Source organism: Melopsittacus undulatus, chromosome 11 (genome assembly GCF_012275295.1).
Source record: "Melopsittacus undulatus isolate bMelUnd1 chromosome 11, bMelUnd1.mat.Z, whole genome shotgun sequence".
In the NCBI taxonomy this organism is placed as follows: Eukaryota; Metazoa; Chordata; class Aves; order Psittaciformes; family Psittaculidae; genus Melopsittacus; species Melopsittacus undulatus.
The window spans coordinates 17606484-17633520 of record NC_047537.1 but is presented as its reverse complement, the minus strand read 5'-3'; the positions used below and the strand labels follow the sequence as shown (position 1 = coordinate 17633520).

The window sequence follows — 27037 nt, the reverse complement described above, 5'->3', positions numbered from 1 at the left end:
GGAAGGAAAAGCAGAGATACAGTTCCCATCACCTCCACCAGTGCTCTCATGTAGATGAATCCAGACCTGCCGATTACGCAGGAATTGTCACAAGAAAAGGCTCTTTCCCAAGGCTTTAGGCTCTTCCTGCTTCCAAAGGAAATGCAGTGAGGATGGCCACACTTCAGCACTGGTCACACTTCCCTTCCTTTGCAAGGAAATTAAGGGCATGGGAAAAGCTTAAAAAAATGAAAATAGCTTTGCTGCTTTGAGATTTATGGATAATCAGCTGAATTTCTTGGTAAAGGAAACGTGGCCAGATCTCATCCCTTAGTGCCACAGAGCTACACAGCCCCTGCTCTAAACACAGAGCCAGAGTACTGCACAGAAAGGGTCAGGTAACTTTGAAACCTGGATAACAGAAATAGGATGAAATCTGGAAGAATGATGGGAGGTCATTACCTAAAGGGCTTTTTAATAGTCTTTGCTTGTGAAGAATGCATCACTGTGAAGGACCTCATAGCACTAGTGAGTCCCAGTGTGGCTGCAAGCCACCAACACCATGCAGTTAAAGCAAGTGCACTCCTGAAACAGTGAGATGCTTCCAGCAGCAAAGCAGAAATCACTACTGCTCCTTCTTGAGCCATCCTGGCAGCCCAATGTCAGGAAAAGCAAGCAGAAATGAAGGTGAAGAGGGGATGGGACTGCTGGAAGCATCGAAGTAGGTGTACTACAGGGGAAAGCTGCTGCAGGCAATGATCACTGTTACTAGGGAAACAAAAGAAAAGCCCAATCCAAACTCAGACATGGTTATGGCACAAACAGGTCAACATGAGCTAGAAATGAGAAGATTTTAACAGTTAGTGATGGGAGATATAAAGGGACTGCTGTGAAATCAAAAGGACAAAAAGCCAAGAAGGTTTCGAGGTGGGGCATGGCTACTTTTAGGAAATACAATGTGACATGGGGTAGGAGATGGTTCCTGCACCTGCAGCTTCCCAGATACTCACTGCACAAACAGGGAAAACAGCAAACCTGGTGTTTCAGGGCAATCCTGGAGCTGAGAGGCCCAACAGAACTGGGCAGGTGGAGGAACAACTGCAGACACAAGGTCCCTGCAGCCTCTTCTCCTCCACCTCCGCAGGGGATCAGTGCATAACTTCATCTTAGGTTTAACTCCATTATGTCAGAGTGCAGATTCGTTCTCAAACAGGGCAAGAGAATTCATTGCATGTGGTTACACTGAGCTGGGCAAGCAGAGGACCAATATCCATCATCTCACCCTGCTAACCTGAAAACAGAGCCAAGCCTTTCCTGCCCAACACGTGTGCAAACTCTCGATGGTCCCTAGCACCTTCCTTGCCTCTGGGGGATGGAGATGAAGTGGCCCTGGGTTCACACCAGTGCTGAGGTGGGATCCAAACCAGGCACCCAGTCCCACTGCCTGCAGGGAGGATGCTGCAGGTCAGCATTCACCATGCTCAGATCCAGCAGCACATGGCTATGCTGGAAGGGCACAGCTTTGCACCTAACAAATCCCCTTCCTATGGGCCCAACCCTCCTCAGCTCCAACAAGCAATTTGCCCCATTATATCCAGTGATCTGTATGCAGAGGATGAGCTCACCACGGGCCCCCCCAGCCTCATGCTGGTGCTGGAGCCCAGCTTGAAGTGTTCCACGCTGAGATGGTGATTCCGGCTATTGTGCATGCCGAGAGCCTGGAAAGGGAAGTGCTGTCCCGAGCCCAGGCCAAGAGCATTGCACCAGCGCCAGCCAAGTGCACACCCAGGAGGTGAGCATTGCACCGGAGGAGCCGGCTGGCAGCCCCCGGGCCTGGGAAGGGGAAGGAAAGGAAGCACAACTCCCTGGTGCTGATTAAACGTCGGAGGATACTTGCAGGGGAAGGAAATGGGAAGAGGATCAGGGACTGCATCTGCCTGAACCTCACACAGTTGAAACAAACCCAATCTCATGCCCTCATTCTTTTCATTTAGCTTCAGGTCAGATTTTCCTAACAACCTGGGAGGTGCAGCTGAAGATCCAAGCAGAAAACTGACTTTATTACTTTCATTGTTTTAAAAATTATTCATTAATCACTGCATTTTAATATTAAGATCAAGCAGGCACAAAAAGCAGCTTTGTGTGACAGCACAGATGTTTTAACAGCACCAAGAGGCTTCAGAAACCTTGCTTATCCTCTAATGAGTTTAACACACACATGGCACAGCACGTTTCCATTGCAAAGCCTTCCCGTGCAGCTGAGGGTGCATCTGACTCCAGAAGAAAGTGCAGTGCCTGGACCTCAAGGTGTGAAAGACCTCTCCTCAATTTCTACCCCATGCATATTTGCAGGGACAAAAGGGGGAGGCGAGGGTGAGCCAGGAGATTGAACCCCTCAGAAAGAGGCTATTTCCATTGCTGCAGACTTCCCACAGTCCCTAATTAGGGAGAATTTGCAGGAATAAATAAACTAGCAGAGCTATGTGCATGCACTCCGCTTCCAGATGTGCACAACTCATTTTCACGTGGTGTCCAAGGCAGGGCTGGAAACTCCATCCCCACACATGGGGAGGGGGCAGGCACAGTATGGGCTCCCCATGCTGAGTACACCCCCATGGCAGCCCCATGGGTGCAAATCCCGCTCCATCCCACCTCCCCATGCATATCCCAGCTGTTCTGCGTCCCTCCAGCTCTCACCGTCCCCCTCTTATCACAAGGGGCCACCCATGGGACCCTCCTGTCCCTGCTGCAGAGCAGAGGGTGAGCTGGAAAAGAGGCTTTTAGAGCTACTGCCTCTGCTGCTCCCTCAGCCTCCTGCTCACGACCTTTTCAACCCAAACCTTTCCAGTCATAAATACACCAGCTCATGGCAGGAATCCTGCTTTTCTTATACCTGCCCCTGCTCCTCAGAGAGCGGTTTCCAGCAGCTCGTGCTCCCTGCACCAGCCCCCATTACTTTCTCCCTGCTTCTCTGAGATATTTCAGGCACACAACAAAATCTGCAGCAGCATAAAGAGCCTAGAACTCCGTGTAAGGGCTCAGGAAGCACCAGGAGCCTCAGGTCAGGCCTCGGGAGCAGCAGTACCTCCTGAGCTCCCTGCACACCACCAAGAGTGTTTCATTATTATTATTCCTTTCTGACATCAACCCGTTTGATAAGAACAATTCCCAGCCCCACACCCACTCCACTTCCTCCAGGCAGCTGGGACACAGTGGGAGGAGGACACAAGGGCAGGAGGAAAGGAAGGAAAGGAAGAATGATCACAATTTTCCTTTCCTTTTCAAGGCTTTGGCAAATGGCAGCAAAAGCACCAGCAGGGATGCTGAGGTGTGGCCAGCAGCATCCACACAGCACCAAGCACCGCTGGTGGTTTTCCCTTTGCTCCAGCTCCACCACAAAGGGATGGGAAGGGTACACAAGTGGGTAGGCATCACTACCAACTTGCATTGGCTGTGTGCTCCCATCCCCTTGTGGATGGGAATTGGGTTCCCCAGTATCACCCTGTGATGGTCTGGCCAGGGAAATCATGCCCTCAGCTCCACCACCTGCACTTCTGCTGGCCAGGAGACCTTGGCAGGTCCAACACAGGCAGGATTGGTGCCATTAAATCCCTAGGGTCGGGGAATGCAGATGGGAAAAAGATGGGTCAGCCTGGACCCAAAGAGGGAAAGTTGCACAGTTGATTTAGGATTGAAAAGACCAAATCAAACTGATTCAATATGCTAGCTTTTAGTGAAATTTCCTTCGACTTCTTTTCCCTTTCACATGCTCAACCACTTCTGCCCCCCTCTCACCGATACACAGCCCCATGCCTGCAAGTTCCCTGCTGCAGGGCGCTTGCTTCTGCTGAGATCACTTCAGGAGGGACCTGATGCTGTCACCACCATCTTCAGGCTCACCCTGTCTGCTAGAAGAGACTGTCAACACCAAGCCTCATCTAGAGCAGGTCAACACTTGGGCTTCCCCTATCCACGCCTGCCCCAGCGCAGCTTTCCAAAAGCCATCCCTCGGCACCAGCCGCAGCCAGCACACAGTGGGGGGACCCTGGGGATTTCAGCCTGCAGAAACAAAAGAGGATCCAAAACAGAAGAGCAATCAGCTGGGAGATGTGCTGCAAGCAGCCAAAAGCGGGGGCCATCCAGTGTTTGCCCTAAATAGGAAAGAGGCCCATGAGCACGCTGGGGGCAGAGCACCAGCCATAGAGACAGACGGCACCGAGCCAGGCGGGAGAGAGGAGGAGATTTCCAGCAGCAGTATGAGGGGGAGAGAAACTCCCTGCTGGCAATTCCCCAGCAAACAGGACAGCTAAACCCTGGAGGCGGCTGAGTTTGGGGGTCCTGGAATAGGGCAAAGCTCAGAGACACTGCAGCAGCCTCTGCAGTGCCATCAGTGCGGGACACAGCCCTTCCCTGGGTGGCTGTGCAAAGCATCTTGCTGCAGGCTGCCAGGCAATTAGCTCTGAGCATTTTGTTTCTAAATGAAGGAAGCAGAGTCCAAGTGTCCTGAGTGAGCAGAGCTGGACCTGCTCCCTGCAGTGACAGACAGGGATGGGTTATGTCTCCTCACACACAGCCTGTTCTCTGTTTGCAGCCCCTGCAGCCAAGCTCAGCAGGGAGAGGGGAACAGGGCAAGTCCCCTTTCTGACGAGATGTGGCCACTGCCATCATACCAAGCCAAGCCACAAGAAGCTCATACTGTGCCCACTTGCCATTCTACTCCATCATACACACCACTGTCTGGTGAGCTCAGCCTTTTGTTAATACTTTATTTTAATCTGCAGTGCCAGTGCCTATAATAACCACAGCAGGTCAGGGAGTGCTGGACTCGATGTTCCACCAGCAGGAATTAAACTGCTCTTGTTTAGAAGAAGTTAAAATAAGGTAGAAACTAAATCTGAATTGTTTTTCCTTATAAAGGAATGGCAGGAGGAAAGTGCTGCGTGCTTTAAGCATCAGCCTTTCTCCTTCAGCAGGGTCTGGCAGTGGCTATAAGCTCAAGGAATACTGCTATTCCCAGACAAGTATCCATGGGGCAGATCAACACAGCCATGTTTATGTTAACAAAAGGAAATAAACTGCCAGACCTGCCAGAGCTCTGTCTTTACATACCTTCCTTTCCCACTGAACCCCCCCCCTACACAACAGTACCCCCAGTTTGGTCTGTTTAACAACCAGACAGCATTCCTGAGAGTCAAATAAAGCTGCTCCACTGCCTTGATCCAGTGCCTGGGTCCCCAGGGAGTGCTCTTCTGCAGAGACACGTGCCTTGACATATCAGCAACACCCTCCTACAAGAAGGACCCTTAATCACTAAGTTGCCACCAGCTCCATCCTCCAGCCACAAGTCTGCACGTTCCCTGCCAGGGGCATCTCATCCGCAGCTCCAGCTCCACTTCTGCAAGTGGTTTCCAAGCAAGTTTTTTCCACAGTGCTTGTTTGTAACTTGGGCGAGCCTTGCCTGCCAGCTGGAGGATGGACAGCTATTCCATACACTGCAGAGATGTGCTAACGCCCTGGAGCAGCTCTGGGTGCGCACAGTGCCAAAAATGGTGACCCAGTACAGAAGCAGGGCTGGGCTGTCCCCATCCCCACCATTCCCTGCACAGCTCTGGCACTCAGCAAAGTTGCAAGTGTGATAGCAGAGGCATGCTCCTGTGCAGCCCTGGTAAGCCAGGCATTGTGGAACCAGGCAGAGGCGGATTTGTACGTGAGCAATCCATTACTTGGAAAAAGAGGTGCCCACCTGGTCACTTGCCAGGCTGCAAACAGATTTAAGACATGTGGGAATTGAATCTCCGGTCCAGTTATTACTGTGGCCAAACAGGCCACCTCCTTTACTGGCCTCTAAGAGAGCCCCTGGCAGCACAATACAAGGAGTATTTAGTAAAGCTACAGGCTTGCTTAGAAAACTTGAGGAGGATGAGCCATATTGCAGCCAAGCTTCATATAAACACATTGATAATGATGCTGGCATCAGAGCTGGAGATGAATAGGGCTGCATGGCATCAGCAGGCCTCTATGTCTGCCTCAAGAAAGCCCCTTTCTTGCAATGCACATGTTTAATCCACGATCTGTGTCTGCTTCCAGCCACATTCATACCAAAATCTGCTCACCTCATCTATCTCCTATAATCCATGGATTTAGGTGAGGCAGGAGCAGGGAGGGAAGCATGTCAGGGCTCACTTGTAAATTCCACTCTGTGCTGTCCTGCCCTTCAGTGAAACCTTCATCCTGTCTTCATTAAATACCTCCATCCAAGCTTAACACACAGATGGAAGCCAGAGGTGTTGCACAACTACAGCACCCTCACATCAGATGCGGTGAAAAGCTTGTGTTTGGCAGCTTTGATGAGGCCCATCTGAACAAAGCCTTGGACACAAAGACCCATTTCTCCAGCCTGCCCAGGGGACACGTTAGTGCCCTGCTGTCTCTCAGGGAGGAGTGGCTGGTGGACATCCTACCACCAAAAGCCTCTTGTACCACATCCTCTCTGCACCCCTCAGAGAGGGGCTGTCCCAGATCTATAGACAAGGAACAGCCTCACCAACCATGCCAAGTTGCTCATTAGCTGAGATACGAACACACCAGCAAGAGCATCAGACTGTTCTTGGTCTCCTGAGGACAACATCAGATTTGGGACACTCAGGTTCACTCTTGGTCACGTTGGTACAGTCCCAGAATAAAGCCTGCGTGCTCATCTCTAATGGACGTGTCTTGATTTGGCTGTCACTTTGATTTGCATCGCTCAGCAACTTTGCTGATTGCTTCAGAAAATGCAGGTTTGTGCAGCTCCTGGTCTCTGAGCTCAGTCAACCATGAGCTGATTACAGTCAGCTTCACAACAGCACAAGAGCACAGGCACTTGTCCTGGCAGAGCAGTAGACAACATCAGCAGAAGTCAAACTCCTGTAAGTGCACTTGTGAAGATACTTCAAAGAAACCCCTTCCTCCTCTGTTACTGCTCCCACCCTACATCACCTGCACATGCTGACCAGCTACAACATGGTCATTCCTATGTAATGCTAAGCATCTTATTAAAACTTTGGAGCAAGCACTCCACCGCATAGTGAATATTCCTGCTGTCTTTCTCATGCATCCCAGCACAGTACAAGCTCCCCATAGTCTTCCCTACCCACTTGTAAGGCACAAAAGCATAGGAGTTGACCAAGGATCAGTGTTATCCATCAAATCAGAGGGTGAGCTTTGCAGGAACTGTAGTGATGTGGTGAGGCACTGGAACAGGCTGCTCAGAGAAGCTGTGGCTGCTCCATCCCCAGCAGTGTTCAAGGCCAGGTTGGGCAGAGCCTTGGGCAACATGGTCTAGTGTGAGGCATCCCTGCACAAGGCAGGGGGTTGGAACTGGGTGATTTTAAGACCCTTTCCAACCCAAACCATTCTTTGATTCTGTGATTCTATAACTGGCTGGATTGTCTCCACTTGCTAAAGCAGGAAACAGTCCAGGCCAGTTCTTCAATGCCAGACATGTTGAGTACCTATAGACTTGAGAATGTGAAGACAACCTATCCCCATCCCAAGAACCAGGCAATCTCTCTCTGCACACCCCAATGTTGTGTGTTACTCAGAAGCATAGTGGTACTCTCAAACAATTCCCTTTATTTCCCTGAATTGAGCACTGAAAAGGTATTTTGAACACAGTTTTCCTGCTACATCCAGCAAACTTCTAGTCAATAAGGGTGAAGAGCTGTCAAAACTCAAGGAAAGCTGACAAAGGAATAAAGCAAAAGGAAGGAAACAGCTGCAGCCTCTGCACACCAAGGCACAGGCAGGAGTTTGCTGGGAAGGTCTGACCAGAGTTCACATCACACAGCAGAAGGATGGTTACAGCAATGAACAGGACATCTTCCATGGACAGGCATCTCAAGCCATAAACCATTCTAGACTTCCCACAATGTCTGATGCTTCCTTAGAAGTCCCCATTCCCAAAGACAAGGACCTCTTTGCATCTCATTACCACTCCCGATCTTTTATATGACAACTCAAACTTTCAGCCACATCCAAAGAGAGACGGAATATCTATCTTTCTTCTATCTCAAGGGCTCCCACAGCCCACAGAGCAGTCACCCAAGGATGAATTTGCAGCCCCAGTGACTAGACCTGTTGGTTATTTACAAGATGCACTTGGTCTGCATTCCCCTCAGGTACTTCCCTTGAGGGAGCTGTGCAGCTCACCTGGAGCTGCATCATTGGGAAGCCCCATAGAGGCAGCCAGAGCTTCCAGGAGCTCAATTTTGAGGACAAGAAAATCTCCCAGCCCAGCAAAGAAAGGGCTCTACAATGTGTTATCTGTGGTTTTGCTTCCTTTCTCCTGCCCCTCACACTCAGTGCTGGGAGCTCCTTGCAGCCAAGCCCTCATAAAGCAAGCACTTTCTCAGCCTGAGAGCCAAGAGAAGCCCCCATGGGTTAGAGCCTGATGCTCCATTTGTGGTCAAAAAAGCATAGTATGTCAGAAACCACTAGAAGGGCAAGGGGCTGTTGTGTATGTCCCAGATTTATTGCCACTCCTTCCCCAGAGCTTCTGGAAATCTCAAAGTGCTCTGGCTTCAAGGCAAGCCCATGAAACACAGCTCCTCAAGGCCCGTGTCCTGCTTTTCCACTTTCCCACTCCACCCAGCCCCCAGAAGCTACCAGAGCTGTGGCATCCTCCTTTCTCTGCCAGTATGGAGATAAACCTCAACTCCTACTCATTCCTAGAGAGAAAAACCCGATTGCAGTGGGTGTGTAGGTCCAGCTCCTGCAGCATCCTGAACCTATGGAGAATCACATCTGCAAGAGGAGATTAGGAAGGCACAAAAAGGTGAAAGACATCAGGTGGAGCCACACAAGCAAGTCGGAACTCCTGAGGATAACTGTGCAGGTACCCCAGCCCTGCTGGTTTAGCTTCTTGCTGTGTCTGAATCAGCTCCCAACAACTTCAGGAGCAGCAGGCACTGGGCTGAGCTGAAGCCACAGCACACACCCCACAGCAGGATCCCAGCAGCTTTGCTGTGCCCAGGTTGGTTCCCATCCCATCCCACCTCAACATCACAGAGCTCCTGGTGCAGCTCTGCATCTTGCGAGGGACTGCCAGCAGTTTGCAGACTGCATGTCCCAGCCCCATCTGTAAGACAAGGATGTTTATCTAACCCCAGGAAAACGCCAAGCGCAACAGGATTGCCAGGGAATATGCTTCCAGCTGCTGGAGCTCCGACAGCCCATGTCAGACCAGAATCTGCCCTGAACTCTTAATATTAAAAGGGCAACTTTCTGTTTTATGGAAAACAAAGTCCTTGCAAGCTAAGAGGCTGCTGTTCATGACAGACACAGCTGATGAGCAGGGTACTGAATCTGAACGGCCACTTCCAGCACTTCCCAAGAGAGACCAGCCCCCCACAGAGCAAATACTGCATCTCTGCTGGAAAACATCAGGTTTGTTGTTGCTTTTTGAAGCAGTTTCTTTTCCAAGCCAGTAAAAAGACTGAAACTGTCTTTATTGTTCAGGCCCATGCAAAATGAATGAGAGTGCTATGAAGGGGATATTTTGATGGGTGATTCTGAGGATGGATCTGACATATCTGCTTTAAAAGAAATCTCATCTGTGAGCTTGCCTCAGAAAGCAGCTTTACAGATATTGGCAGCTCTTCACATTAATTCATTTTCCTACAGACAGGAAAAATACTTAAACCATCAACAAAAAGGCAAGTGAGGGACGTGGGAGCCAAGATCTAAAGCCATTGGAAGGAAACGTGCAACAGTCCCTGGGAGCTGAGGACCTTGGGCAGTCAGAGCGGACATCAGCTGAGGTACATGGGCTTCAATGGAGGTGATGCCTCAAAGCCTCATGCATCATCTGAGCCATCCTCACACATCCTGCCACACTCTATGCATCCCACAGACACTGCTGACCTACATGGTTTATTAATGCAGCTCCTATTTACTGTTTAAGCAGAGAAGGAAGTGTGAGAGGCAGTTTGAGTAACTCAGACAGGCAGAAGCAAGTATGGAACAGTCCCACTTCCTTCCCAGCTGCCTGTGCATCAGCTCCTGAAGGATGCAGGTATCATTGCAGCTGGAAAAAACTCAATTTCAGCTCAAAACACAACATGAACTTCTGCTCAAGTTCATACACCCTCTGTGCCCTAAAGCTGTCCTTGGTTTTACCCCCACCATACCCTCTGGATTATAAACCAGCAGCAGTGAAATCTGACAGTAAAAGTTCACATTTGCATGTCAGCAGCCAGCACTTTTTATTCCATGGGAAAATCTGTCAGCAGAATGTCCTGAGCACAACCAAGGTGCCTTTGAGCAGTTCATCTGACACAGGACCGGATTTCCCATGGTTTATGCTGCTGCCAAGGCACAGAGGGGCTCCCACCAGAAACAGGGCTCTGGTGGCCACCGACACAACAGGCAGCCTTGGACAAGAGGAATTTCAGCAAAGAAAAGGACTGTTGCTCAGCTTTGATAGCTGCTTAATGCTGTCTGATGAACTCTTGGCAATGCAGAGGGTTGGGGACTGTCTGCTGTTGTTTAGATTCACAGAGGGATGTGCATCACTCTGCAGTACCAACAGCAAAATAAACCTCTTGCTATGCACAGGGTCTGGAGATGAGCAAAGCTTGGCTGAGCAGGCAAGCCTGAGCTTCACCAGAGGTGGAGCAGGGTCTGGGTCTCTGCTGGCCTGCAAGAGGAAACACCATTCACAGCGAGAGGAGGGGGAGGAAGGCATCAAGCCAAGAAAGGGGGAGCTCAGACTGAGTCCCCACCCCTGCTGCTGCAGAGTCCTTCCAATACCCCTCCTTCTGCCTCTTGGCTCCTTTTTTTCCCAAAAGAGTCCATCTTCTCTTCCCCCCAGGTCTGCAGTACTCCCATCCATGCTGTTGCCTCACAGCACTTTAGCTCCACATCACATCAGCACATCAGCATCCCCCACTGTTGCACATCCTCCACCCCTCCGTCCTGGTGCTGCTGCCTGTCAGCTTCTTACCTTTGTACAGGGCAAGATTAAGTTTCCTCTCCAGCTGCAGACAAAGGGCCCCACTCTCTGAGTAGCCTCAAGACAGTGAGGGGGTTGTAGAGCAGCAACAGAAGTGAGCAGAGGACACCAGAGGTGGGTCTTAACCAGTGTGGGGATCAGCTATGGGCTAAAAGGCCGTTTTAGCACCCAGTTTCTGTACAGCTTTGGGTGCACGTGTAGTGTATCTGCACCAAGCCAAGCCCAATGCCATGACATACCTCCTGCTGTATCATTTTGGAGCAAGGCTAGGAGAAGGCATCCAAAGCACACACCTCAGCCGACACTGAGGGTACCACACAAAATCTAGCAACATCCCCCATGTTCCTATAGCACAGCCAGTGAATAGCCCCAGTACAGAGCCCAGCACCACCAGTAACACAGGTCTGATGGAAAAAACTGATGAGCAATGGGGCGACCACCCCAGGGCACCACGTGCACTTAAACAGGCCACTGCAGGGGTGTTCCAGGGCGTGAAGAGGTACAAAAAGAGGAACAGCCTTTGTGGATGGAAATGCTGCCTACAGCACTCAGGTCTTTGCTGCACAGGGAGTGGGAAGGGAAGGGTTTCCTGGTTCATGGCCAATACTACTGTTCCCCTTATGGAGGATATGCCTTCCCTAGGGTGTGTTTCAGCTGAGAGCACGACGCACACAGTTTCCATAGTCCACTTTCCCTCTCCACCCACTGGGAATTTTTCACATGTTCTGGAAAAAAACCCAACAACAACATCCCAAAACACAACCAACTGCTCCCCAGCCATGACAGTGTCAACCAGACTTCCTTCCCTGGAGAGCTGCTGCCAATGCAGATGTCAACCAGCCCTTTTTAGCCAGCTGATACTCAGATTGATCAGTTCTCCTTGAATGGAATAAAGAATGTGAGAGAGGAAAGAAATGCACAGTATTTTGTGTGCTGAAGACCACCCCTTCCTGGGCCAAGGGTTCATCTGCTCTCGGGGTTGCCTGCATTGCCACTAACCTGATAAATTAAGTCAACATGAACCCTCCTGGTGAACACTTCTGGAGTGGCAAATCCAGCCTTGTTGTTCCAAGTCCCATTGACCTCACAGAACCAAGAGAAGCCTCACAGGAGAAGGAAATCAATACATTAAAACTGCTAAATTGTTCCGGGGGGGGGGGGGGGGGGAGGGGGGAGGGAAGGAAATAAGGGGGCAAACTGAGGGATCCAGACCAGGAGATTGTCATATTCATGGGAGAGGGGACAATATTTAAAGACTTCATCTGGAGGTCACCAGCAGAAGGCAGTGGGGAAGGACAAAGGGGTTTATGTTCTCTTCCATCTCCCTGGTGAATAGAGGACAGTCAGCCCTTGCTGATAAATGGAGCAGAGAAGAGACGTGTAAACTGGTGTTTGGTGGTGCTCCAGCTGTGAACATGGCACTGTTTTGCACTGCTCAGCACCAGAGTCCCTCAGGAGGGAGCTCTGCCTGCACTTGCCATGCCTGCAGTGACTGGAGGACAGACTTCATGGATCAGGAATAAATCCCAGAATCTTACTATTTGGTCCATGCTCTGCAGGATCCAGTGTGAACTCCCCAGCCTTACATCTCCATTTAGAACCAGCCATTGCTTCCACCTGCCATGGTTTAAGCCCAGCCTGTATCTCAGAACCATGCAACAGCTCCCTTGCTCCCTTCTTTTCCCCCCCTGCTCCATGAGGGATGGGGAAGAGAATGGAAAGAATGTAAACCTCATGGGTTGAGATTAAGAACAGTCCAGTAACTAAGGTATAACACAAACCACTACTGCTACCACCAATAATAATAATAATGATAAGGGGAATAATAAGGGGAGAGAACACAACCGCTCACCATCCACAGACCGATACCTAACCTGACCCAAGCAGTGACTGGTCCTTTCCAGGTAACTCCCCCCGGTTTCTATACTGGGCATGATATGCTGTGGTATGGAATAACCCTTTGGCTACTTTGGGTCAGGTGTCCCGGCTCTGCTTCATCCCGGCTTTCCATGCCCTTCCTCACTGGCAGAGCATGAGACTGAAAAGTCCTTGATCAGAGTAAACATTACTGAGCAACAACTAAAAACATCAGGGTGTTATCAGTGCTGTTCTCAAACTGAAGCCTAAAACACAGCACTGCACCAGCTACTAGGAAGGAGAAAAATAACTGTTACAGCCAAACCCAGGACACCACCCCATAGGGAGCCTCATCCCAGCCCTGCATGGAAGTGCCGGCATCTCAAAGGGGTCAAATTCCCAGCTTTATCATGACAAATCCCTCACAGCTGTCTCTGCTATGAGGAGTGCTCATAGGCACTCCTGAAGCTCCTACGAGAAGCGGAAAGTATCTACCTCATTTTCCATATAGGAAGTTGGAGCACACGTGTTAAATGATTTACACAAGGATACAGAGCAGGAAAAGGACTCCAACAGCCCAGCTTCTAATTGGCACGAGATCATTCTTTCCCCATGCAGTTTAAACCCTGACTCACTAGTAAATAAAAGCTGTGCCAAAAAGTGGATCTGTTTAGGAGAGCTACACAGAGATGCTTTCAGTATTGTAGTGAGAAGCATCTATTTTCATTGAATAAAATCACAGAATCCCAGGCTGGTTTGGGTTGAAGGGACCTTACAGCTCATCCAGTTTTAACCCCCTGCTACAGGCAGGGACACCTTCCACTAGAGCAGCTTACTCCAGCCCTCGTCTAACCTGGCCTGGATTTGCCCAGGAGTTTTCCAACCTGGGCAAATCCCTCCATGCACACACATACTGGAATTTCGGGTCCTCTGCTGTAATCCTCAGCAGTTATTTAGTAGTTATTTGCCTTCTTACAGCCTAACACAACCTCAGTCCAGTGCCTGCTTTCAGAGGTGAAGCTCCAGCTCCTCGGGGAGTTCCCGGGGGACCCGCAAGCGCTGGGGCTTGGGACTAGAGCTGCGATCGCCGGCAGAGGTCTGGGGCCCCGCATTCCCCATGCTCCGTATCCAGCCGGGAAGCGGACACCGCCACCTAACGGCACCGGTGCTGCTGCCAGCCCTGGACTGGGATTTACCCCCTTCGCCGCCGCAGCATCCTGGTGTGCATCCCAGCATCTCCGCTTCCCGGGGGGAGCACCATGCCCTACCCTGCCCTGGGACCTGCTGGCCGCAGCTCATCCCTGCCCACCCCATTCCCAGACCCATGCACCTCTGGGGATGGGGATGAGTCACTTGTGAGTCAGAGATGAAGGCTCTAGGGATGATGATGTCTGCCTGTAGCCCACTGGAAACCCATGACTGAGACTGCTGGGATACAGCCGCTGCTGTATGCTTCAAATGCAGAACGACAACCCCTGTCCACTCCCCGGGGTCTTGCAAAGTCAGTCCAGGGCCCTCAGTTATCGGACAGCAGCAGGTACCTACTTCTTGGAGGCATTCAGGCGGTTTGTGAAGCCAACCTAGATGCTTCTTAAGCAGGAATCTCCTGCACACATGTGCTAAAAGAGCATCAGGGAGTTTCTGGAATGCTCTTTGTAGGATGCAGGTTTGTGAAGGCCCAGCTGGAGCAGCTCAAAAAAGCCTCTTCTTTACAGGCAGCGTAGTCAAGGAAACAGGTCTCTGGACTGGGAAGGGGAAGATCTGAGCTGATGGCTTGTGCAGCCCCAGGCAATTCTCTGTCTGCACAAGCCACCAGGACCTTGTCTCCAGGTACACCCCCAGCAGTCTTCACCCAAAACCAATGGCCAGAGCTGGGGTCCCGACAGCACTGTTACAGCATCACTCAAAACCAATGGCCAGAGCTGGGGTCCTGACAGCACTGTCACAGCATCACCCAAAACCAATGACCAGAGCTGGGGTCCTGACAGCACTGTCACAGCAACACCAGTAACAGAGTGGTCTGGAAAAAACACCCCTGGGCAAGAAAAAGCACTTCCATTGTTTTGGATGAGTCTCCCAGGCCAGGTCCCACCAGGGCAGGCCAGGGGGTACCAGCAGCACAATGCTCTGTACTTCCAACACTGCTTGTATTAGAAGATCTTGAAAACTGTTTGCTTACAGATGGGGTAGAGCCAGAGATGAGCTGGTACAACAGCTCAAGGACTGGGCAGCACCAGCTGCTTCTGAGGAAGCTGCAGGGATACAGACCCTCACACAGGACCCCTGATATCAAACAGGGACCTGCCCAACCTCAAAGTCCAAACATTTCAAGGACAGAGAAATGGGGGGAACCTGTGACTTGCTGCAACTCGTACAAATGAGTGGCACAGGGACAGAATTCCAGAGCCAGGCACCACCAGCATCCTTAACGAACACCATTGTGCAGCTCTGCACAATATGCTGATCACCACAGAAATGGGCCTGGGCATAAAGCCTGGGTCCAAGTCCTGAAAGCTGGGAAGCCTGGATCAGTTTCACACCACTCCACCCCACAGGAGATGTCTTTCAGCTCCTTAGGTGTTCCTCAAAACAAGCATCCTTGGCCAAGCATTCAGGATTTGAACTCTTTCTATTTGTTCCCATAAACCACCTGATGGACTCAGACCATGGATGCCCCATCCCTGGCAGTGTTCAAGGCCAGGTTGGATGGGGCTTGGAGTAACCTAGTGTGGTGGAAAGTGTCCCTGCCCATGGTGGGGAGCTGGAATCAGATGAGCTCTAACATCCCTTCCAATCCAAACTGTTCTATGATTCATATGATTCTATGAAACACACCTTGACAAAGGCTCTACCCTCAGTGAAGATGCTTAGCCACTGTGAGACCTGTGTGGCACCAGCTTCCCATTGACATGGATGAGGCCAAGGGGAAAAAATAAAAAGAATCTTCATTTTGATACACAAAAGGGTTATTTTTATAAGGAGAACAACCAATCACTGGAACAATCTCCTCAGGGACATGGTAGAGTCCTCAGAGCTGGAGGTTTTCAAGATGGGATTGGACACAATGCTATATACTCTCACCTAGGCTCTTTTCCACAACAGCCAGGACCAGGGGATGTGTTGAGGTCCCTTCCAACCTGGGCTGTCCTTTAACTATGAAAAAATGCACTTTCAGGTTTATTATGTGGTTAGTGCTTGTAAAACTAATGCATTTTATTCACCTGTAAAATCATACCCATTCCCCCCAAGCCACAACCTGACTGAAGCTGTTCAGAAGTCTCTTAGCATCTCTTAGAACACTCTTACCATCAGCATCCCTTGGCTCTCTTGAATGTTACACTAAAGGGCTGCTTCACTTCATCTGCCACTCAAACAGCAGCTCCATCCGGCAGAAAGGTCTCACAGTCATCCTGTGCCAGGGAAGTGGTACCCAGGTGGTGGCGCAGGACATATAACAGCCTGAAGTGCTAGGGAAGAGGCAGAGGGGATGCTGTATCCCACCCAGAGATGACCATAAGGAAGTTAATTTTCAGTGCTGGATCTCAGGAAGGAAGCTGCCCTTGCAAAAAGAAGCTGTTGGGAAGAAACATGGCCATAACCCTAGAACTCAGTGGAAGGGCATCATTGTCTATGGATGCTGGTTAAGCATGCATGTAAAGGACGCTGTCTCCATCAGCTGTCCAGAGTTGCCATGAAGCACTAGTAGTATGGGTGGACCAGCTTCAGATCCCATGCACCCACCCCTTCACCTATGGAGAGCTTCAGCACAGAGACCAGACAACAGATCCTTACCTGAAATCAAAGGGTAATAGAAGCACAAGTACCTTTTCCCAGGGATTTACAGAAAACCTGGGGCAGAGCAAGAAATGTCGCCTACATTTTCCCAGGTGACTGTTCCTAAGATGAGACTCAGTGCCCATCAGGACCTTCCCTATGCCCATACGATGCCACAGTCAGGCTGTACAGTCCCGAGCCCAAGAGCAGCACTCATGGCAAAAGCCATCCCTGCTCTCTAACAGACTGTCCATTACTTATAGCTGTAAGAACCACGTGGAGAAGCCAACAGGACATAGATATAGTGCTTCTGAGATCATTAAGGCAACAGAAGACATGTGTTGACCCAGACATACTTCCCTAAATACGTACTTGCTCCTACTCAGCATTATGGTATGCTGGACCTTGGAAGCGCCCTCACTTGCATGAGAAATGTCCTCCCTCACCCCAGCAGCATGGGAATCGCTCTGCTGGGAGACCTCAGGTCATCCAGTGAAGCACAAAGCAGGCAGCAAAGGAGCTCCTGCCCCAGGGCAAGCCAAGTTCAGGTGTCAGCTGGGTGGTGTCAGGAAGTGTTACCTGTGCTGCCAGGCAAGAGATGAGCTGTGCCCCGCAATGGGATTGTCTAAAATGGAGATGAACAGCAATTCCAGCAGATTTAAGAGCAGCCATCAGGAAATGGATAATGCTTCATACCTTGAAAGGCCTCAGACAAATGCAGGAATGCATCTGCTGGCCAGGCAGGAGCAGGCAGCCAGGAGTGGGCTGGGAGCAGCACTGAGCATGCTGTGAGCACAACGGTCTGCAGAGGCTGCAGCCGCTGAAACCCAAACCCTTCCCTGAGAGGGGGCCTGCATGGACCATGGACTGTTAAATGAGCCGAGCCCCCCTGTCACAGCAGGTTCCTACAGAACATCCAGGGTGAAGGTAAAGGCTTGAACAAGAAACTCGGGGGAGAATCTGCAGCAAACCACAAGGGTCAGCATCAGGTAGGGACACAAGCAGTGGGGCACTGACAGCAGAAGGAAGGGTTAAGGACAGACCAACAGCCACCAGCAAAGGCAGGATAAGAAGGGACCTGTCCCTGGATGTCAAGGCTGGGTGAACGTAGTGGGATCTAACGGGAGGTAGAACCACACAGACTGTAAATGCCTCGTCAGGTGTTCCACATGTGTGAGGTGCTGCAAGCCAGAGGAGAAAGAAAACTGGCTCATAAAACAAGGTGTATAGCTGTGAGAACAGCACTGGAAAGAAACAGGTCAGGCATTTATCTGCCGTTCCCAAGGAACAACAGGGGCACCAAGAAACCTGAGACAGACAAGATAGCCAAGAGTGATCAGAGCAAGCCCAATCCCACTGCCCTGCTACACATCTGTAAGAGTAACTTATAATCAGAAATAAGAAAAAGAAAGGAAAAAAGACCCAAGCACATTCCCTGCCAGCAGCCCCTCCCATCCCCAGCATTCACACACAGGGTCACCACTTTCCTTTCCTGCTGCTCAGCCCAGGGGTGCTTCCCAGGTGGCTCCAAGGACTATTGCTGGTGCTCTGTCTTGCTGCATTTAGCCTAAAGGCTGCTGCCTGCAGAGCCTCCACAAAGCAGCATTGCAAACAGGGGCTGTCTCCTCGCTGCTTGGATCGCTGATGTGAGCAGTATGATGTATAAAACCATGATAAATTCTGTACAAACATGTACACACAAATATATCTATAGTGGATATGTAACTGACAGGTTAAGAATGCTCAGCAGTGGGATAATAAAGAGCTTTTCCTTCCTGGTATTCAGCACCTCCAGCAATCCCAGATGCCTGCTGCTGGGCCCTGCCTCACAGATGCCACTCACTGCAGCCAGGTGTTGCAGTCACCTCATCATCATCATCGTCATGAGTTAACTCTTAAGATGAGGTTTCACAGTGCCATTTCAAAGGTGACATTAATCTTTGACCTGGGAGATCAGTCCTCCTGTCCCATCACAGCTGCACCCATACTATCACCCCATCAGTAACCAAAATCCCACTGTTTGGGGTGCTGCAGGCCTTTCCTTTGCTTTTAAGAATAGGTAAGAGGCCCCACAGTATTGACAATTCAGGCGCTGTAGAAAGATCAGGGCTAGTGAAAAGAGCCATCTGCTAAGGAAAGACAGGAGAGCCATCTCCAGGCCACTGCCACCAAAGCAACCCGGCAAGGCTGGGAGAAGGGCAGAAGGGAGAATCAGCAGCCCCAGAGCACAGCTCTCAGACCCAAACCCACTGGAGAAGGATGCCTGGAAACAAATTAATTTAGAACTAAGGCTTTTTATGCAGTATTAGCTTGCAGGAATGTGTGAGAGATGGGTAAATCAGATTAAAAGGAACCAGCAGGTTATATGAGGTTGTGTTACACCAGCACCCACAGGCACCACCTGAGACTGGTACCTTGTACAGAGACTGAGGAAGACCCTCGCTGCTCCAGAGCTGGCAGTGAACCAGACACAGACCCACAGCATCACCTCTCACCTTCAATGCCTTCCCAAGAGAGCATCCTGGATGGGGAACACCATTCTGTGCGACAAAGCCTGCACTCTGGCTGAGCAGAGGAGACCCTAAAAGGACATGCCAAGCTCCAGCAGCTGTGGGAAAGCAGCCCTCAAAGAAGATGCCAGGCCCTATTCCCACCCGCCCTGGTGTGCCCTCACCCCATCCAACAGCCCCGCTCTCAGCTTAGGACTCAGCTATTCCCACCCACAGCAGAGTATTAATTAAAAGCATGTTTGGGGCCAGAACAGTGACTGGGATGTGCCCCCCAGCACCGCATAGATCTGCTTTCATCCGAGTCATCTTTCAGTCAGTCACTAAAGCCAGGGCCCTGGCTGTCCTGCTGCCTGCATGGCAGGGGGAGCCCAGGGCAGGCTGAGATCTGCTCCCTACTCCAGTCCCCACCAGCACAGTGGTGCCAGAGCCGCAGGCCTTGCAAGACCTTCGGAGCACATCGGCTGGCACAACCTGCTCATGTTCTGGCAAGGACCAGTGTGAGACAAGCAGCTCACCCTGTGAATCCATGCTGCACCATGGACCTGGAACAACAGCATGACCTGGTGATATTGTCACTTTTCTTCCCAGAACCTCCTAAAGCACAGTTTTCTGTGGGTTTAGGATTCACTCCCAGACTGCTGCAACTGAGCAGCTTTACCCGCATGCACTAAGCTCTCCAAGGACGAACCTGTAGAGAAGGCCTGAAATCAGCCCTTTGACCCATCTGTTTCCCTTTCCGATATTTCACACCAGAGGCGTTATCAGAAACACCACTGAAATGGCCTGCACAGCTTTGGGGTCCCACACAGCACACAAACCATTTATGCTTGAGTGGCTGTGTTTATCATCCCACACTACACCCCCATCATCCTAGGTGAAGGCACACACACCATGCTCAATTACTCCTGGCCACAGCCACTGAGCACCCCTGCGTGCCCTGCCTGCTGCCTGCCTCCCTGCCTGCAGTTTAGGCACATCAGAGCAATGTTTCACAAGCATTACTTGTACTCCCAGGGGTTAGCAAGAGCACCTTTGCACAAAGACATTCATGTAGGGTCTTTCTGTCCATGCTGTATGCTGCATACCGTGGGAGTGGGTGACACGAGGCTCTGGGCTCTCTGCAGCAGCTGAACACGATGTGCAGATCAAGGGCTGAGAGAAACTCACTATTGAATGGGTTTTGAGAGAAACCCACTTTTGATGCTCTTTTGGAAAGAGCCCTGAATCACATCACCAGGGAGTCCCCTTTCTCACTGGCCCCTTGCCACCTCTGTGGGGAGGAAGGGGACCCAGTGCTGCACTAAGATGTGAAAGGCCAAACTATGGTGAGCTCAAACCACCCCTGCCACCCCCTGCTCCCTGCACATCCCAGCCAAGCCAAAGCCCTCACGCAGCAGCAAAGACTGTCCAGCCCAAAGCCCTGTGCTGCCGAAACACCCACCAGGCTCCCAGTTACAAGCAGCTCTCAGGAATGCTTTGAAGTGGCTCAAACTAGAGGAGAAAGCACGAGCAAGAGAGATGGGGAGAGGGATGAGAAGGTGCCACCCATACTCCCCAGGAGCGATGGGGAGCAGAGGATACTCCTGCAGGTAAGTCCTCATTCAGGGGTACCAGGCGCTTTCAGCACATCCCCAGATGGAGCCCAGGGGGCTTGGTCCATGCCAGCCATGGGAGCAGCTTTCCCTGCCCACAGTTTCACTCCACCCTGGCTTGAGCACTTCCTCCCATCCCTGTGGTTTCCCTCCCAGTGCTGATGCCCAGCAGCCAGCCGGGAACGCCCAGGAGAAAAGGCCTCGTACCTCCTGGGGCTGTGCTATGCTGGGGGCTGGAGGAGCAAGACCCACCTTTGGGCTGCAGCACACTGGGGCTGCAAGTCCGGCACAGACACCCCTTCCCTTTCCCTCTTTGATCCTGGCCATCCTGCTCAGCATGCAGAGAGCGAGCCTCATGGGTGATGCCACACTGCCCGTCCCCTCTCCCTGCTGCTGGAAGCTGTTACACTCACAGCATTCCCAGAAACAGCTCATTGCAACCCAACAGCTCGACATACCCGGGAGCAGTTTTTGCAACCACTTAGACATGCACCATTAGGTGGGATTTGCAGGGAAGCTGGGGAATTAAATAGAGTTATTCATTCCTGTGCTTACCCCCTGCTATGCTCCCCCCACCCAAATGTCCCCACACGTGGTGAAGCAAACTCCAGCTCCATGGCCCCCAGCTCAGTGAATGGCCACAGGACACGCAGGCAACTTCTGCCCGGCCAGGCGGGCAGGGATGGGAGGGCAAAAGCTGGGGGAAGATACTTTGGCAAGCAGAGAAAGCACAACCACAACACACACACACACACTCAGGAGCCAACCTTCGGAGCAGAAACGCGTCTCCATGCCAAGAGCTCGGCTATTTTCCTCCCTCTTCCCAGCTCGCAGCTCTGAGCTAACAGGCTCAGCATTCATCCCCCCGTGCCGTGCGGCACATGGGAGCAGAGGGAGGGGGGGAAAGAGAGACTCAAATGAAATCCAGACTTAGAAAGCATTTTCTTTCTCCCCCCCCCCCCCCCTCTGCTTCCCCCCTTCACCCCCCTCCCCGGCTTCTGCTGGAACCACCTTCTGTCTCGAGGGCTCAGGAGGATGGAAAAAAAAAAAGAAGAAATGCAGAAAGGAAGTGTTGCAAAAAAAAAAAAAAAAAAAGAAAAGAAAAAAATAAGAAAAAAATAAAGGAATGGGCTGAAATCCACCCGGAACGTGGCTGTTTCTCTTCTTAAAGTGCAGAAGCTGCTGGCAAGGTAGGAGGGCAGCGGCAGAATATAACACGTTAAAAGATCAATAGCCTACCTGAAATCCGGTCCCTCTCCATTACTACGGGATATATTTAGCATCCGCGTGTCACAGCCGTCCCTTTTTTCGGTGGCGTCCCCTTCTTTCCCCCACTCTCCCTCCCTCCTTCCCTTGCCTCCTCCTCTTCCAAAAAAAGCTCTTTGTCTGGTCTAATTTCTTCAATCTGTTGCAATCATGAATGCATCCAAATTACCACATTTCCATGTGCTGATCATATGTTTGTGCTCCAAACTGAAGTAGCTTTGTCTCTTTGAAATGAAAAGGAAGAGTAAGAGAGGAAGAGAAAGGAGGAAGAAAAAGGAAAAAGGGGGTGCATGACCCGAAAAATCCTGTAACTCCCTGGAATACTCCACCAGGCGCAGGAAAACTGGAAATCCCGAGTCCTCTGTAAAAGTCTTAAAGCTACAGCATGCGAATGTCCAGGGGAGCGCTCCAGCCTCCACAGCTCCCTCCTATATCCACCAGGAGATGCTTAAGGGACTTGGCTCCTCTTAATAACAGAGCGAACAACTCGTCCAGCTTCTCAAATCTCGCCCCGCTTCCCCAGTCTTATTTTCCTGCTATTTCCTCTATCCCCTCCTCCTTCCTTGGCTCCAGCATTATAAGAGTGCAGATCCTGCACGTTCCCCCACCCTGCCAGGTCTGAAGTTTCGATTCATGCATAAACTATTCGGCTGATGAAGGCTGACTTCATTCCAAGCACAGCATCATGGGCTGCTGCTGCTGCTGCTGCTGCTGCTACCAGGCAGGACCCGAGCACCGCATATGTTTACTCGCCCTGTGCAACCCGCTGGAGAGCTTCGCTGCCAGCCCTGGCACTGAGCCTCTTCGCCTTCCTCCCACTGCAGAGCTGTGATACAGGAGGATTGCTGCAGCCAGCCCGAAAGCGATAGTGAAAGTGGGCAGTTCTTCGTCTTCTCCGTGGTCCCACAGCGGAGTGAGGTGGGATTTGAAAGCAGTTTTCCTTCCCTATGATGCCTTGGCAGGGCATGGGGGTGCAGAGGGAGCAGGGCAGCCCTGTAGAGCCTGTTGCCAGCTCCTCCTCTCCCAGGCCAGGGTGGAGGGATGTGACAGCGATGGGCTGGCCTGCTTGGAAAGTTCCACATGGCCAATGGCCAGGGCAGGCAGTGGGGACACTGTGTCAGCACCTCCACTGAGACAGTGCCCACACTGCTGCCCAAACTGCCCTTTATGACCCTCCTGAGTCATCTGCACTGGTTCCTATTGACAGTGGAGCCTGAGTCACCAGCCAGATGTGAGGACACAGCCTCTAACCCCAGAGGTGGAGAACAAGCCATCCTGGAGGCAGGGATGGCAGATGTCAGCAGGGATAGCATGGCCATTACACAGGCCAAGGTGTGCTGACAGGACCCCGTGTGCTCTGCACATTACATGTGACACATTTTGCCTCAAGTCACTCACAGTCCACACGGAAAATCACAAGTGTGATAGCAGTGACAGAGCCTGGCTCTCCACTCCCTGCCCCAGTGTGGGCAGAAGGATTAGTGGTTTCCTGGCTGGATGAATAAACTTCTAAGGAAAGACTCCAGGTGTTACAGGAACTGATGGGACCTTTGGACAGCCTGGACCTCCATTGCTCTTCAATAGCACGTGTCTCCCCCATACAGCAGCTGATGGAGTGTCACTGTCACCAAACAGCCAATGCCAAGCAGTGGGGTCAATCCAGCTCCTCCAGCCCAAATTCCTCTTCATTTGCTATTAAAGCTCTGCATCTTCCAGCTGCCAGTGCCCAAGGCATCAGAGAGGGGACAATCAGCAATGTTTTCCCATGAACAGGCTGAAACCATGCTTCCTGCCTTAGACGTCAAAGATGCCAGACACAAAGTAAGGACCCAGGGGAGCTGCATGGCCTCGTGTAGCACAAAATCCATTCCACTGCCTCTACTGAGCAGAGCAGCCTGTGGTGCCAAACTCCTTAGAGTGGAGAGGGAAGGAAAAGCTCAGGGGAAGCATCAAGACAGGAAGAAGGTGAATGGAAAGGAAGAAGAGATGAGTGCAGCACACACATTTCAGCCTGTAGACTTGAACTCATCAACATCCAGGTGATTAGGAGAGACAGAGCAAAGGCACCATATCTGGCAGGGCAGATCACCATGAGACACTCAGGGAAGTGAATCCAAATGATGATTAACGCAATTGACCTTGAAATTCATATAACCTCCAGGCAGATGTTCTCATTCAAACTCAAGTCCTCAAGCAAAGGATTCACTTTAAGGGTGCAGAGGTGAAGCAGTGCTTGCAAAGTGCTCCTGCCACAGGCAGTGGTGACACTGGGGTGTCTGTTGGAGGGAGGGGAGTGCTCAGCCTCACCATGCCCATGATTGGGGGTTGGGGTTTTCTCCCTTCAAAGATGCAGTTCAGCAACCTGCATGTTAGAGGGCTGGGGGTCTCCCACCCTCCCTGGGTTTGAGAAGCTCACCACATGCCTGTTCAAATGGGTATTTGGTGGTCTGTGCACTGCACAAGTCTATATAAAGATAGTTTATACTGCATTTTCTAGTACTACTTTTAAAAGGGTTGGGGGGGGGGAGGAAGTCAAGCACATGTAAGGCTTGGGAAGGGCACAGAGAACTCTCCCCTGGTTCAGGCTGTCTTCTTGGGATTCAATGCCCTGCAAGCCTGTCCTTTGGCAAAGCCACCGGGAGAGGGAAGAGGCAGGAGCAGGCCACCACTGCTATCTGCCATAAAGATAAACCCAGTTTCCATTTGCAAACAAGCAGCTGAAAGAAAGCAAGAGCCTTGCTCCAACACTGACCTGTGCTTGCAGAGGCTGGCACAGGGGGGCACACACTTTCCCTTGCACCACCTCGCAGGTTTAAACGTTAACAACGCGTGGCAGCCAGAGGAAGCATTGCCAGGTACAGAGAAAGCTAGGAAGGAAATCACAGTAAGGAAAGCAGCCCAAACCCTGCTCTGGGCTCAGCCTCAATTCTTTCTCTCTCACACCTTTCCTGGACCAGCCCAGCAGTGCCCAAGCCCTTTGTTGAACTACAAACTGCGTGTTGTGTATGAACCCATAGAGAAGGTGCTGTGAAGACAGCACAAACTCACACCCCTCCCAGAGCCCAGGACATCACCACGTAGCTGGGAGGGGATTTAGGGCTAGTGACACTGTCACCAGGCACAGCAGCTGCCACCATGGTACAGATGTCTGCAGGTATGAACTTAGATCCTGTTTGCAACTCCTTGTCTGTCTCATGAGGTTTATGCTGTGATTAGCTCAACCAACAGAAGTGTTATTTCCTTTTCTATCCAGTTCACACACACAGCCCCATAGTCACAACTCGCCACTCCCAGCCAGGCTTGTAGCAAAGGTATCACCTTCTAACCCCAGCCCTGCTGCTGAGAGAGCTGGAAAGAGTGAACATGGCAAGTCCATGCAGTGATACAGGTTCTGCATTGACAAAAGTGATGGGAAGCCGCCAGAGCAGCCGAAGACCTCCAGGGCCTGGAGAGGCAGGAAAAATGGGGGTTCAGCTGGCTCTTTCATTAGCTCAGCTATCTGCAGTGCTAGCGAGCTGGGAGAAGAGTACAGAGGGGAGGACAGAGCAGAGCAGACCTGAATCAAATTATGGACAGTGAAGCATTTTCACATGAGGAAATACAGGTCCAAACTCAAACAGTGCAATCAAACGTTCATCCATTATATTCCCTCTATGCCATTTACCCCCAGGCTGGACCCAGCCAGCAGGTGACAGTATCTGAGCCTCTGCTGACTGTTCGCTCCAAAAACCTTTCATTTACATTTATATGAGCCTTGAGGATGGGGAAGGAAAGATATGCTGGCTAAAATTCTTTCTTTGTCTTCTTTCCAAATGAAAAAAAAACAACAATGCAAAGCAAACCCCAAAGCAAGGAGATCTCCTCTTTCCCAGGTGTCCTGGGTTCAGCTGTAGCAGTCATTTTTCTCCTTCTTAGTAGCTGGTGCAGTGCTGTGGTTTTGACTTAAAGCCTGGCAACAATGTTGATAACACACCGGTGGTTTTAGTTGTTGCTCAGTAATGTTTACTCTGATCAAGGACTTTTTCCAGTCTCATGCTCTGCCAGCAAGGAAGGATGTGAGAAGCCAGGAGGAAGCAGAGCCAGGACACCTGATCCAAACCAGCCAAAGGGGTATTCCATACCACAGCACGTCATGCCCAGTATAGAAACTGGAGGGAGTTACCTAGAAGGGCCAGAACGCTGCTCAGGTTGGGCTGGGTATCGGTCAGTGGATGGTGAGCAGTTGTATTCTCTCCCCATGTTACTTCCCTTATCATTATTATTATTGGTGGTAGCAGCAGTGGTTTGTGTTATACCTTAGTTACTGGACTGTTCTTATCTCAGCCTGTGGGAGTTACACTCTTGATTCTCTTTCCCATCCCTCCTGGAGCGGGGCAGAAAAAGGCAGGGAGCGAGCAGGTGACTGCTTGATTTTAAATTACTGGCTGGGCTTAAACCCTGACACCAGGGAGGTACTTATCCTCTGAATGCTGCTGGCTTGTTCTTTTGCCAGTTGTGTTTTCTTCATCTCCTCACACCTCCACCACCCCCTCCCAGCTGGGCTGGAGCTCCTCTGCCCTGGACCACAGCTCTTGGCTGACAAGCACTGTTTTGCCCATCCCTTGCTATTTTCTCAACACAGGGAACCACAGATCCTCCCACATTACTTGTTTTCGCAAGCCAAAGGCCATGCACAGGACACAGAGCTCATCACCACCCAGAAGCATGTATGACAATTGCATCAGGGGATTGCTAAAACAGCAGCAGCACATCTCCCCTCCTGCCCTTAGCCCATGCAGCTCCTCAAGATTATGCCTATACAAGTGTTTCCGTGTCCCATCTCATCCCATAGGGGGATGTATCTTTAAGGAAAGCCCCTGTTATAGCTCTCCTCTGTGCTGGCTCTCAACCTCTCTGCCTGAAAGCCTCAAACTGCCGGAAATCCCTTGCATATCCTCCCGGGCTCTCTGCTCACACTTTAACACTCATGTGTTGAAGTATTAATAGCTGCCGGCAGTGCAGTGAGAGGTGAGGCAGGAGGACTGGACACTCACCCTCCAGGGAGAGCACAGAGGTATCACATAAAT

The 27037-nt window shown here is 51.1% G+C and overlaps 1 protein-coding gene across 4 annotated transcripts in view; it reads right to left on the bottom strand.

The window, feature by feature from the left end:
• Positions 1 to 27037, bottom strand: part of SEPTIN9 (septin 9) — a 132653-nt gene that overhangs the window by 72506 nt on the left and 33110 nt on the right. Inside the window, exon 1 of one of the 4 annotated variants that reach the window (XM_034067425.1) lies at positions 21945 to 22080. The exons of 2 other annotated variants lie outside the window; for them this stretch is intronic. In XM_034067425.1, coding sequence (XP_033923316.1) covers positions 21945 to 21966 — 22 coding nt within the window. In that variant the 5' untranslated portion in view covers positions 21967 to 22080. Of the gene's footprint in view, positions 1 to 21472; positions 21585 to 21944; positions 22081 to 27037 lie in introns of those variants that run through there. One more of the 4 variants, XM_005144219.3, reaches the window with a different exon arrangement.